This window comes from Panthera tigris, chromosome C2 (assembly GCF_018350195.1).
Source record: "Panthera tigris isolate Pti1 chromosome C2, P.tigris_Pti1_mat1.1, whole genome shotgun sequence".
NCBI classification, from domain to species: Eukaryota; Metazoa; Chordata; class Mammalia; order Carnivora; family Felidae; genus Panthera; species Panthera tigris.
Genome location: NC_056668.1, coordinates 5,854,821 through 5,868,730, shown reverse-complemented (window position 1 = coordinate 5,868,730; position 13,910 = coordinate 5,854,821). Strand labels below are relative to the sequence as shown.

General features: G+C 48.5%; 1 protein-coding gene across 1 annotated transcript in view; it reads left to right on the top strand.

Moving 5' to 3' along the window:
- Window positions 1–13,910, top strand: part of PCP4 (Purkinje cell protein 4) — a 60,808-nt gene that overhangs the window by 18,243 nt on the left and 28,655 nt on the right. The window contains exon 2 of the mRNA XM_007090476.3: window positions 8,918–8,969. Coding sequence (XP_007090538.1) covers window positions 8,918–8,969 — 52 coding nt within the window. The remainder of the gene's footprint in view (window positions 1–8,917; window positions 8,970–13,910) is intronic.

The following is a 13,910-nucleotide window of genomic DNA, read 5'->3' as shown; positions in this document are numbered from 1 at the left end:
GGCCTTTGTGTCTTTCCTGGGTGAGAGCGGGCACACAGAAGGGGCTGAAAAATTACGGGGGTTCCTTCACTTGTCTTTGAAGATCCCATCGCTTTTTTTTTTTTTTTTTTTTTTTTTTTTTGGCCAGCCATTTTTTTTTTAAACCCTTCCAGCCGAAGTTCTCTTTTCACATTCGTTCCTATACCTTTAGGGACTAAATTAGTAGAGTTTCTAATGCTCCGTTTTCAGAATGTTACTAGGAGAATTGTAGGCGATTTAAAATATCAGTGGCAAGAAATTAAATCCATTCTGTCCTTATCACCTAATGTTGGCATAAAAGTCACTTCTGCTCTTCAGACAAATTCGGGGACTTTGATTTGGAGGAGGCTTCTAATGACGTGGCTTTGATGTTCCCAAGAAGCCATTCAATGATCGTAGCAGCCCCAAGCAATCATCAACTACTTTCTGGCCGACCAGCCCATTTCACTGTGCCGGGGCCATGGATTTTGCTCCACTGTTCATTTAAAGTCTGATATTTCATCCAAGAGACTCATGAACCTCTGTCAATAAAATGTTAACTATCATTCCATGGAGGGGCGCCTGGGTGGCTCCGTCGGTTAAGCTCCCGACTTCAGCTCAGGTCATGATCTCGAGGTCAACGGGTTCGAGCCCCGTGTCGGGCTCTGTGCTGACAGCTCAGAGCCTGGAGCCTGTTCCAGTTTCTGTGTCGCCCTCTCTCTCTCTCTCTCTGCCCTTCCCCAGCTTGCTCTCTCTCTCTCTCTCTCAAAGATAAATAAACATTAAAAAATTTGTTTTAAATAAAAAAAATAAAATAAATTTTAAAAAGCTGTAGCAACATGCCTTTCTGTTTCTTTATAAACACGGTGACTGAGAGAAAACACAGAGAAAGTGCTGGGAAGGGTGCACTGAGGTCTGTGGGGTTGGTCCCCATCTTGATGTCTCTTCAGTGTAGGGCATGGATTCTGAGAACCTGTCCGAAACGCCAAGGTCCCCGTGTGCAGCCCACACCACAGGCAGACAGATTTGCGTTTTTCTTCCTACTTGGGAGCCATCTGAGGAGCCGCTCATCACGATGTTACCATTTCAGGCACACTAGAAACCCTGAAACCATTGGAAATATGAATATCGACAACAGCAAGACAGCACCAAGGAGAAAAATTACTCAGGAGAAAACGCATCCCCAGGGGATAGATGGTGTTAAGTCGCACCTGCTAACGAGAGCTTCCGAGGCAGCATGGGAATGGGATGGGTTTTTCTTTCCTTCTTTTGCCAAATCTCTACAACTAGTTGGCAGACAGAAGCCAAGAGAGGCCAGATGATGGGAAGAGACAGCAACGTGCTTTAAAAAAAAATGCCTTCAAACAAGTACTTTGCCTTCTCTTCATATAGAGATGCCATCCAGTTGATATCACCGAGTTACGCCCACTGTGGCCCGCGCTGTCGTTGATGGACAGGGAGAGCACGCCTACTCACTGCCAGGTCCCGACTCGTGGCCGGCAGGAGCCAGAGTCGTGATCTTTCCCTCTCAGAGGCAGGGACAGAGACTCCAGTAAGGGATGTCCCCAGGGATGCCCGGCCGGTTGGGGTGCCGTGACTCACACTGAGCAAAATATGGAAAACCCCCCTCGACTCCACTCACTTCTGTGTGAATCGTGGTCCCTCACCTGCGCCCCCGGCCTTAGTCCCCTTGAGTCAGGCTCTTACCCCAGTTCGTTGAGATGACTGGTGTATTCTCTGTCTGTCCCGCCAGGTGGTGGGCCAAACAAAGTCAGACACTGTGTCCCCTTGTCCTGGGGACCTTCAGGGCCCAGCCTAGCACCTGGCTCACCGGAGAAAGTAAACAGTCCAGGAACTCGAGTCTCTCCCCCAGGTTGAGTCCAGGCCTCTGTCTGACGCCGAATCTGCACACTTCACTGCAGATGGCTTTGCATATCGGTGAACGTGCCTCATTGACAATCCGCTTGTCAATGAATCTTTTATTTCTTAGCCTGGGAGGGACCAAAGCCCTTTAGCTGGAGTATTTTGCTTCTGCAACAGCAGCGAGAGGCTGGAGTCAGGATCGTGTACAACCAGTTTCACTTCTTTCCCGATGGCTTGATAATAGGACTGAGAAGTCACGTCTTTGGGAGCCGGAGGCTGCTGTGGACCTCGTTCCAAGAGGGTTTTGTCTTTTCTCCAGTGTTGCCAAAGCAAATGCACGCACAGAAATCTTTCCAATATTTGGTGGCAAGATAGATGAGTCCCTTGGGGAGACTGAGGAAGAAGGGGTGGAGAGTGGCTGGGACCCTGGGGATGGCCTGGGACACATACTTGAGAAGGCTCTTTATTCCCCAAGCCTGGGGTGGGGTGGGGGGGGTGCTCTGGAAAGGGCGACCCTCTAGTCAAATCAAATCTCACTAAACCAAATATCAAGCCAATGCAGATGCAATACAGATTTAGCCACTTACATGTACAAGGGTAGCTTCAGAAAATATTCTCGGACTATCGTTTGGACCCTAAATTTAACCTGCTAAAAATTCATTTCACATTTCCTTCTCTTCAAACTTCTGGAATGAAAAGTAAATGTCTTGTAACAGGAACCCGTGTTTCATCCTGTAACTGAAACTGTGTGTTCTGGTTGAATGATTTTCTAAGTAGACGTAATCTGTCCGGTGTTCTGAGTTTGCACTGATGAAGAGGGAGGTTCTGGAAATTCAGTCTCATCTACGACACAGGAGAGTAACATACCAATTTTATAGGTATCCATGGCAAAGTGTTCTTTGTGTTCTGGAAATTGTATAATAAAAACTCATACCGTGACGGCCTGAGCTCATAACCTACAGTTGTGGCCCAGGAGAAAGCTAAGAATGGAAGTTTTCAAAGACTGTAATAGAATAATTTTCTAAATCCTTGAAATGACTTAACTTCTTGAATCTTTTACTTACTTTGGGGAAACGTGTGACCAGTGCCTGGGGGAGGCGCACAGAGCCTGAGGCCAAGGGAAGTATCAGTCTTACGGGCGGCCCTGTCTTTATGTGCAATGCTGATGTGTATCCAAACTTTTTATACTCCTTTTGATTTTCTAAAATATTGCCTTAAAATGTTGTCTTTTTTTTTTTTAAGCTCTCTTGGGGTGTTGACAAATAAAACTGTAACATACTTACAGAGTACAATGTAATGAATGGATTGGTATATGCTCACATTGTGAAAGATTCCCACCTTTGGGGTAACCAACGACCACAAATCTCACCTCACATGTTTACCTTTGGTTTTTGGTGGGAACCCTTAGGTTCTACTCTTTTAGCAAATTTCGATTCTACAACACAATGTTATCAATAGTTACCATGTTATACGTTAGATCCTCAGACTTTGTTCATCTTAAAACTGCAAGTTTGTACCTTTTTAGCAACCTCCCCCTATTCGCGCCCCCCAGCCCCTGGCAACCCCCTTCTACTCTGTTTCTATGAATTTGTCTTCCTCTCTCCCTCCTTCCTTCCTCCTTCCTTCCTTCTTTTCCTTCCTTCCTTCCTTCCTTCCTTCCTTCCTTCCTTCCTTCCTTCTTTTCCTTCCCTCTTTCCTCCTTCCCCCTCTCTCTCTCTTCTCTTTCTCTCTCTCCATTTCTTTCCTTCCATCCTTCCTTCCTTCCTTTTTTCCTTCTTTTGTTCCTCCTTCTCTCTCTCTCTCTCTTCTCTTTCTCTCTCTCCATTTCCTTCCTTCCTTCCTTCTTTCTTTCCTTCCTTCCCTCTCTCTTTCTCTCTCTTCTTTCTCTCTCTCCATTTCTTTCCTTCCATCCTTCCTTCCTTCCTTTTTTCCTTCTTTTGTTCCTCCTTCTCTCTCTCTCTCTCTTCTCTTTCTCTCTCTCCATTTCCTTCCTTCCTTCCTTCTTTCTTTCCTTCCTTCCCTCTCTCTTTCTCTCTCTTCTTTCTCTCTCTCCATTTCTTTCCTTCCTTCCTTCCTTCCTTCCTTCCTTCCTTCCTTCCTTCCTTCCTTCCTTCTTTCCTTCCTTCCCTTTCTCTTTCTCTCTCTTCTCTTTCTCTCTCTCCATTTCTTTCCTTCTATCCTTCCTTCCTTCCTTCCTTCTTTCTTTCCTTCCTTCCCTCTCTCTTTCTCTCTCTTCTCTTTCTCTCTCTCCATTTCTTTCCTTCCTTCCATCCTTCCTTCCTTCCTTCCTTTTTTCCTTCTTTTGTTCCTCCTTCCCTCTCTCTCTTCTCTTTCTCTCCATTTCTTTCCTTCCATCCTTCCTTCCTTCTTTCTTTCCTTCCTTCCCTCTCTCTTCTCTTTCTCTCCATTTCTTTCCTTCCTTTCTTCCTTCCTCCTTTCCTCCCTCCTGTCTTTCTCCCTCTCTCTTTCTCTCTCCCTCTCTCTCCCTTTCCTTCCTTCCTTGCCCCCCCTCTCTCCCTCTTTCTTTCTTTCTTTCTTTCTTTCTTTCTTTCTTTCTTTCTTTCTTTCCCTTTTCCCACATATAAGTGTTTATATAATTGTTTGTCTTAATTAATGACTTTTTTGGTGCCCCTTACATTTTGTGTCTGATGCGAATGCCTCACTCACATTACCCAATGGTGGCTACTCCAAGAACACCAAGATTTTGTAGTTGATCTCACAAGGAAGGATAGAGGACGGAGGAGTAATGCAGTCACTCGTTCTCAAAGGAAGGGTGATTTTACCATGAGCATGCAATAAGGTTGCTTCTGGGTCTATGTGTGAAGGTTGGGGCACCTCCCCCTTTCCTACTGCAGCTGGCACCATTAGGACATGGGTATTAGTGATGTGTGCACATGCCTAGATGCGGCCTACATGTGATCAGATGTACCTCAGTCTCCAGTCTAAGCTCAAAGTACAAGAAAAAATGGATCCAAAGCCACTTATTTACTGGAAAGTAGTCGTGGCCAATTCCGCTAGTGGAGTATCTCATATGAAGGGATTGTCCGTGAGTTTGCAACTTGGTTGAAAGAGTCAGCCAGACAAATGTACGTGCTGAGTCAGACACCGCTCAGATGTCACTTCAGGCTCTGTCAGTGAGGATCCCGTGGGTGGCCGGCTCAGCGCGGGCTCCACAGGCTTCAGGGAGGTGTGAGGTGACAGCACGCAGCTCCGGCCATGCCAGGAGTCTCCACCTCTGAATCTCCCGTTCTGGGGCTTCCTCCCAGTCCCCTGGCAGATTCCAGCTTTGAGACATCGCCCAGTCTAGAAGCACCAGGAACTGACACTTGGTGGCGTGGGTCTGGACTGGCGAGGGACAAGAGCTGGTGGCTCACTGGCTTACCTTTCCTCCCCTGGGTCCGCTGGGTCACACAGCTCTCAGAGGGGCAAGGTCAGGGTCAGGCGCACCTGGATGGCCAGCTTATGATGGGTCTGCCTTCTCTCCTTCCTTCCTCTCTAACAAAGGGTATTGCAGATGCCATTTGCCTCAGGCTCTGCTTTCTGGGAAACCAAATGAAGACAGATTCTTTGTTATTTCCCTGCAGCCCTTGGTGCAGTGGGACTGTCAGAAAAATTCCTTCAAAATTTATACCTTGAAGTACCAATCCTGCCTTTTTTATGGGTACATGGCATGTACTAGATTTTCACACCCAGTCTTCATTTAGGCTCCTTTTAATTGGGACTTTATTAAATTCTGACATGCTAGCTTTTTATTAGTTAACATCCCTGGGGAAGGACACTTCCCCTCTGAGACCCTGGTGAGTTGCTTGGCAAGTGTGTGAGGGTTGAGGACAGTCCTCTCTGGCACTGGTTCTGCCTCATTCCCTCCCGTCTTCTCCCTGCTTCTCTGCAGATTCTGCAGCGGTCGTGCCGACCAGCAGCCTGTACTGGAGAAGGTTCCTTAGATGGCTATTTAGCATTTCCTTTTGTTTTTTCAATTTTTTAAATGTTTATTCATTTTTGAGAGTCAGAGAGTGAGTGGGGAAGGGGCAGAGAGAGAGGGAGACACAGAATCCGAAGCAGGCTCCAGTCTCTGAGCCGTCGGCACAGAGCCTGACACGGGGCTCGAACCCACAAACCAGGAGATCATGACCTGAGCCGGATTCAGACGCTCAACCTACTGAGCCACCCAGGCGCCCCGGCTCTTTAGCATTTCCTAATGGTGAAATGAGGGCAATATAGGGAGGTAGTTTTCAGGAAAATGCGTCTGTGTTCTCATAAGCTGAGTAGTTGTCTCATTGGTGATCATAAAGGCAAATTCAGTGGAAGCTTTCTCACATGAGACCCTCTGTCCCTTCAAGAGGTCTTGGGGACGATGACAGAGACACTGTCTTGATACGTTGGAAGAGAGAATGCCATTGTGTCTGAGGAGATGAGCACAGAGCTGGCTTGAGTGGCAGGGATGCTGATTTCGGATGGCCGAGCAGGGAAGGGTCTGTTATTCTTCAGACACTTAGGAGGGCGTGGAAGAAGGTTCTGGGTCTGTGGTGGGACAAGATGTGGTGGACGGTCCCCGACGGGAGTGTTTTATGAATGTGAAGTTGTTAGGGTGGCGGTGGGGGTGGGGGGAGGCTGGAGTGGGCCGGGAGGGGACCTGAATGAGAGCATCTGTGCCAAAGGCCGTGACAAGGGGCGGACAGCAAGAACCATGGCGATAAAGCAGTCGGGTGTGATGACCGCCGTAGACCCCCAGAATGGGAGAGCTCTTGGATTGTTCTCCGCTGCTCTCAGCCTTCCCCGAGAAATGCTGCAAGGTCTCAGAGAATTTTGAAAAGAGATCCTCCCGGTGAATAGTTCTTTTTTGTCAGGATCATTTTCTGATCATCTCTCGTGACGCCCATCAGTTTCACCTTGCCTCCATCATAGAAGACCTGACACTAAACCCTTTTCTTAGAGATCCTGAAAAAATGAACTCCTTTTCTCCCCTGTGCACCTCTCATGTCGGATCTCCTCGGGTTTCTACAATGTGACCTTTGATGGAACGAAGTATTCGTGACATTTGAAAGGTGTCAGTGTTGAAGGTTTTTAAAGACAGCGAGGGTTGACTGTGCATCTATTCTGCATCTGTATGCCATTTAGTTCGACTTTATTCAGCTCTCCAACCCTGTCCTTTTATTCCCTGAGAGTCGCTTTTCCCCCCTGGCCCCTCCCTGGGTTACGCGGGGAGGGATGGAAGGCGCAAACACTGGAGTAGTTCAGTCGCCAACAGCTGACGCGGAGCCAGCTGGATCCTCCGCATGGGCGGTCCGATTCCCTCCAGGACAGCCACCTCACCGCCTTGAGGTTGAAAAGGGGACTTCAAAACAAGCGCAGGCGAGAAGAAAGGGGCCTTTTACTGGTAAATCCACTGTATTGAAGAAATGTGTAATTTATTTAAATGGAGATGATGCACGCTCTTGGTTGACTGTTCAGCCGATGATGCCGTGGCGTCATCGCCCTGCACGGCACGGGCCCTACTCGAAGTGTGTCGAAGAAGAGTGGATGTCTGGTTAAGCAGTGTAGCCTTTCTCCCTAAGAACACACCGGCAGGTCTAGCATTCTGAAAACTCAAGGTGTTCTACGTTAGACATGAAGACGGGGCCCACGCGTATATAGTCTTTCCAACTTGGCCATTCCTTCCACCTCCTGCCACAGAGAAGTGGTTTACCTTCCCAGAACGGGACAGAGCACCCCTGAATTGGGTGGGCAATTTGCACTTCACATTGGCCGGGATAGGGTGTGTGGCGGGCTGGGTGAGCCCCGGGACACTTGGCTTTGCCACATTCTCCTGAGTAACCATCTGCGCGGGGCATCAGGAGTCCGTAGGGATGATTCACTCGGTTTACGTGAGTCTTTATCATTCACCCGATTTATTAACACTAATTAGGACCCGAAAGCAAGATTTTTCCGGATGATCCCTCGACTGTTAATCAAGGGTGGACGAAGGATCTGGGAATTTCTTATGACAACATTGAACGCTAATGGGAGCTGATAATTATTTTCATGATACTGTTTTTAGGCTGGAGTCCTAGACCCAAATATAAATTTTGAGGATATCCTTATCCCTCAGTGAGAGTCATCTGTAGTGGTTTTCTCCTTGTTTAGCTCTCCGCCTCTCTCTCTTTCCAGGATCCTATCTGAATAGTTAGTAACAATGACAATTCCTGGAAGACGCTAACCTCTGGGCATGGAAATTCTGTCTGTAGTTTTAATGTACTACCTACTAGCTCCTGACCTTGGACAAATCAGGCTCCCTTCCTGGCTTCATTTTCTTCACCCGAAACTTAGAAACTTTATCATCTCTTCGATCTTGTTCGACCTGAAGCACATTTTCTGATAATGACCGGAAAATTGGATTGACACAATGCTTCTCTCTCCACGGCCTAGAACAACTCTGCGCATGATGTCAAAGACAGTAGTTGGATAAGCGCTGAAGAAACGTGTTTGTATGTTGACATGTGTAGTGCATTTCCCATGGCTCCCCAGACCTCACAGCTGGAGAATCTTGCCCAGCCACCCAAGACTAACCATAAGAGGCCAGCCTGGTAAAGTGCACAGGGTAGGCTTAAACAAGGACAGAAAGGTGTCTCAACAGTAGGAGAAGCTGACTAAACATAGTAATTTTTTAGTCGATTAACATTTTTCTTTACCAGTAAGACCCTGGACATTGTGATTAGAATGACAACGGCCATCGCTGGCAAAAACGACAATTCTCATCTTCTTGACGGTTGGCACAAAGTCTTGGCCGTCCTCCTCATATTCCAGATGAGGTTTTCGTCAGTCGACAACGGCTTCCCATCTGGTGCTCCTTGGATGTGGGTCGTGGGGGGCGGGGGGGGGCAGTCTGTGCAACTTGAACAGATCCTTCCTGGGGTTGACCCTTTCCTGGTCTCATGAGCACCACGTTTTAACCATCTGAGCTAAAGTAACACAGAATGTGATATAATGCAACAGATATTTGCAGCACCAGAAGAGATGAAAAATAATCCTGAATACATCTGATAACAATTCCTCTCTCTCTCTTTTTTTATGCCTTTAGCGACAAGGCACTGGGGCAACCAATGGAAAAGACAAGACGTCTGGCGAAAATGGTAAGCCAACATGCGTAGTCTAGACATTTACTTTCGCCGCCTCTGCGGCCTCGTGCACGCGGCGGCGTGGGTAATAACGCCTCCTATCCAAACCGGCTTACCAGCCGTGTTTGTGCTTCGGGTTAGAGCGGATCCGAGCAACCCACGGCGTGCGCCATGGTCCGGTTGTTGCAAAGAAAACCAAGCTATAGCTACACGCGGTGATAAGAAAACGGTTTCCTTCCCAGAGGAGGACTCCCGTTTTGGGCGACGTGATAATTACAATGCAAATATAGTTCTGTGCTTTCTTCATTAGGGCTGGTGAGAATCGTCGGAGTTGTTGTGAGGCTAGAATGAGATCACGTGACATAAGCGCTCGGAAAGCTGTGAAGCGCTCAGCTCCGGGCGGGAGGCTCTGCAGCCTGCCTCGCGGCCCAGCCCCCCTGCCCCCTCCCCCTCCCCCCTCCCCCTTCCGCTTCCCCCTCCCCCCCTGGACTTAGGACGCAGAGCTCCGCGCTGGCCCCAGGGAGGTCTGGATCCCGGAGGGTCGTGCGTGTGCGGCAGAGGCCAAAGCGCGTGCACGCCGGGCTGCCGTCCCCAGCGGGCCTGGATCTGCAGGAGCGATCGTCACGCACGGGGTCTGAGGCTTGGAGGGGGCGCGCCGGGTGCGAGCCCGGCCCCACCCCACCCCCCCCAGCTTTAGCGGGTGAAGGGAAGGACGCATGCTAACGAGGACCAGAGTGTGCCCCCGGTGAGGTGGGGTTCCAGGTGTCGTCACTTTGTGTCGATGACCAAATGAACTCACGTTTCTGGAACGCGGGTCCCGCCTCCTGCCGGACGGGGTCTGTGCGGGTGCCCGCTCCTCTGGGAGTTGGGGTGGGGGGGCGGTGCCCCTCTCAGTACCGGCTGCAGAAACTCCCAGCCGGCCTTCAGGGGCCTCTGCCCGAGTCTGCGCTGGGGCCCGAGCGAGACCCAGGTGCCGGAACGTTCGTCCCTCGGCGCGGCAAGGTCAGTGGGCCGGCCCCGGGGTGAAAGGGCATTATGTGGATGGGGAGAGGGGTTGGTGGCCAAGCGTGCCCCGATCGTAGCGGGGGGGGGGGGCACCGGTCTTTTCCGTGTGACGCGGGGGGTGGGCCGCTGGCGGCGGGAGGGGAGCTGTGCAGACCCGGGAAGGGGGCGGCCCCCTCTCCCCGGTTGGTGGCACGGTGGCCGCCATCCCTTCCCGGACCCCACGGCCCCGCGATCCCGGGTCTGGAAGACCACGGAGAGCTGTCGTTTTTGTTGGTTTTGTCCGTCGACGGTTCCCATGGGAGAAACTAAAAGGGGGAAGATCGTTTTAAAAAAGGTTTAGGTCCTAGTTCAGTAAAAATAAAGCGATAAACCCCTGACATGTTCACGCAAGTCGCATTTTAAAATAGAGAGTAATTGCATTCTCCAAAACAGAAAAAGCTATTTAGTGAAAGAGTGGCAATGTTTTCCATTTTTGCAAACCTCTTTAATGTCTGACTTAATAGAAGCCAGCTGCCTCCGCGTTCCATCCGGCGACGTCGGGTCACGTGGCCGCAGGAAAATTCCACTGTGCCCTCGTGAGAGAACTCGGTTTAACAAAGCATTATTGTATTAGTATTTATAACAAATAATTCTGATGTGAGCGCTTCCTCAGAGGAGGGCAGCACCCCCAGGGCGCCTGGTCCACACCGTGAGAGCTACTGTGGCTCCTGTGTCAGCCGCGAGGAGCCGGGAGTCTGCAGGGAAGGCAGAGTCAGGGCCCAAGGGGGGCCCAGTCCCTCCTGGTCACTGTCCCTGCCCCGTGGCTCCACCCTGGCATCAGACCCATAGGCGCTGGGAAGCATGCGGACACGCTCGGTGCTTTGCACCCAAGAGAACTGTCAGCTATTACAGAAGACACGACTTCCTGCCACTGTTCTTTTAAAAGTAATTGATTTTATTTTGGGAGGGGTGGAGTGCAGAGAGAAAGGGAGAGAGAGATTTTTATTTTAGTGTTTTATTGATTTATTTTGAAAGAGACAGAGAGTGAGCAGGGGAGGGGCAGAGAGAGAGGGAGAGAGAGAATCCCAAGCAGGCTCCTCGCTGCCAGCACAGAGCCCGGGGCAGGGCTCGAACTCCCGAACTAACAAGATCATGACCTGAGCTGAAACCGAGAGTCTGATACTCGACTGAGCCACCCAGGCGCCCAAGGGAGAGAGAGTCTTAAGCAGACTCCACACTCAGCGTGGAGCCCAACGTGGGGCTCAGTCCCCCCACCCCAGGATTATGACCTGAGTTGAAATCAAGAGTCTAACGGTCAGTTGACTGAGCCACCCAGGCACCCCATCTGAGGTTCCATTCTGAGGCATGTAATTTCTTTCAGCCAAAACCTGATCCCTTCTGGTGAAAACTAAATGTGTCTTTTCTGGAGGTATGAAAATTAGTGGGAAGAAAAATGCGAGACGCTGTGGATAAAGCTTTCCTTTATAGAATTCTAGATATTAGAGGACATTCACTTCCGAGTAAGAAATGGGATGTTTAGAATTAGACATTCCTCAATAATTGTAGAACAAAGTGCTGTATGAATTCAAATTATTAACGTGTTGCACCTTAATTTCAGACAAAACTGCTCATGCATGATATATGCACACGGTATTTTATCCTAATATTAAATTTGTGCTTTGCCTCTAAAAATGAACCAAGACAAAAGTCAGGAACAACCCGGTGGTGACTGGGGTGAAGCCTTCTGGAAGAGGTCTAAAAGACATTTTCCTAAAAATCTAAGACGCTTAGTTCTTAAATTTCTTGATTTTCTTAAATTTATAGTATGAGAATGTCATCTTGGAATTTGTTTTAAACTAATATTACATTCCATTGAAATTCAAATTATTTTACTCTGTCATCACAGGAGTGAGATCTTTTGTCTGAATGTATATTTCCTATCAACACAAATGAAGGTGCCCACATATGTTGAAGGAACAGGGACCCACCAAGATGTTCCGAGAGGTGGGCAGTAGTTAAACACAAAAGGATCATCCCCAAATTTCATTATTGTCCCCAAGTATTCTCATTGCAACTATTATAAACGTACTTTAGGCCTTCATTTTACCACTTAAAGCCAAACAGACTGTAGGAGTGAGGAGTGAGGGCCTCCACATTCTTGGTCAGATCGCCAGATCACAGAAGACACAAGTCAGACGTGTTAAAACTCCAGAGGGATCCAGATTGTCGGCTCTGCTGGAATTTTGTGACATTAAATATTATCTCAATTATCTCCAGGGACTCTGGATTCTTGGTATCCCAAGATTATTTTTACTGCTGGTGTTGTTGCTGTGGATGTGAAAAAGGACGTTTATCCACATTACATTCAGAATGCCCCTGAATTCTTCCTCAGTCTCTAGGATGCCAACATCTGGGCACACAACCTGGCAAATTCGAATGTTTTCCATCACATCTGACAGGTTTTTCAGAAATTTTAGGGTTATATTTTTTATTTTTATTTTTTAACGTTTATTATTTACTTTAGAGAGAGTGAGAGAGAGACAGAACGTGAGCAGGGGTGGGGCAGAGAGAGGGAGACACAGAATCCGAAGCAGGCTCCAGGCTCCGAGCTGTCAGCACAGAGCCTGACATGGGACTCGAACCCATGAACCGTGAGATCATGACCTAGGTCAAAGTCGGACACTTGATTGACTGAGCCACCCAGGCGCCCTGAGGGGTATATTTTTTAGTTAAAAAATGAATTCGTTAGGATCTTGTTAGTTCTGGGGCGCCTGGGTTATTAAATGTCCGACGTCAGCTCATGGCATGATCTCACGGTTCGCCAGTTCGAGCCCCGCATCAGGTTCTCTGCTGTCAGCTCAGAGCCTGCTTCAGATCCTCTGTCCCTCTCGCTCTCTGGCCCTCCCCCACTTGCACGTGAGGCTGTGCTCTCTCTCTCGAAAATAAATAAACATTTAAAAAGTATTCGAAAAAAGGGGTCTTGTTAGTTCAGAGATATTCATTCCTATATGAACGAACTACCTGCATTGGCTGATTAGTTTGGGCCGAGAACTTCATTTATCCCTTGACACAGCGTTCTTCCTGGCGGGACACAATAATTCCTGGGCTGTGGTAATCTCACACGTTTACAAATAGAGACACAAACCATCTGACTCCAGAGTATTCACCTCCAATCAGTAGTTTGGACACAAGCAAAAGGTATTTTTCAAGTCAGTAGTTTTCCTCAATGCCTTAATCTGTATCTTGATACTTGTCATCGGAGGGATTCCAAGAGTTAAAGTTTTTATTGACATAGAAAAGTAGAAAAATACTGGAAGGAGCGTGGCCTCTGGGAGGCCTCCAGTCTGAAGGAAAGATTTACGAATAATAAACCTCTGGCAGAGCTTATGTTCAGAGCCTGGAGGCTTACCCCAGCTAAATTGAATTTCTAAAACTGGGATGGATTTCTCCTGATTTGGTGAGCTGTGATACATTTGTTTCCAGAAAGTTCTGTCTTTGGAGGTGGAGGGCATGAGTGCACCTGACTGGAGGAAAGTCTCCCCTCCTATCCAGGCTCTGGGTAGATGTCCAGAAGGAAGGTATTCTTCTGCATCACTTGTACCACCTGTGGGGCTCACAGCACTTGTAATTTCTTTGAGGTGTGAGTGCCCGTGCCAAGATCTCAGGCGCCATGCTTGAGTAGGTGAGCCCCTTCTTTGGGAAAGGGGTTGTGGCTTGAGAAACTTCTAGTAGGTGTGGGGATATGCTAGGACCACATAGCGTTCAGTTTGCTTTGATATGATTCTATGATCGCTAACAATGAATGAGATCAAATGTTGTACTGGGTGCTCTCTTCTCGTTTTTTTTTTTTTAAATATGAAATTTATTGTCAAATTCGTTTCCATACAACACCCAGTGCTCATCCCAACAGGTGCCCTCCTCAATACCCATCACCCACCCTCCCTGCCCTCCTACCCCCCATCAACCCTCAGT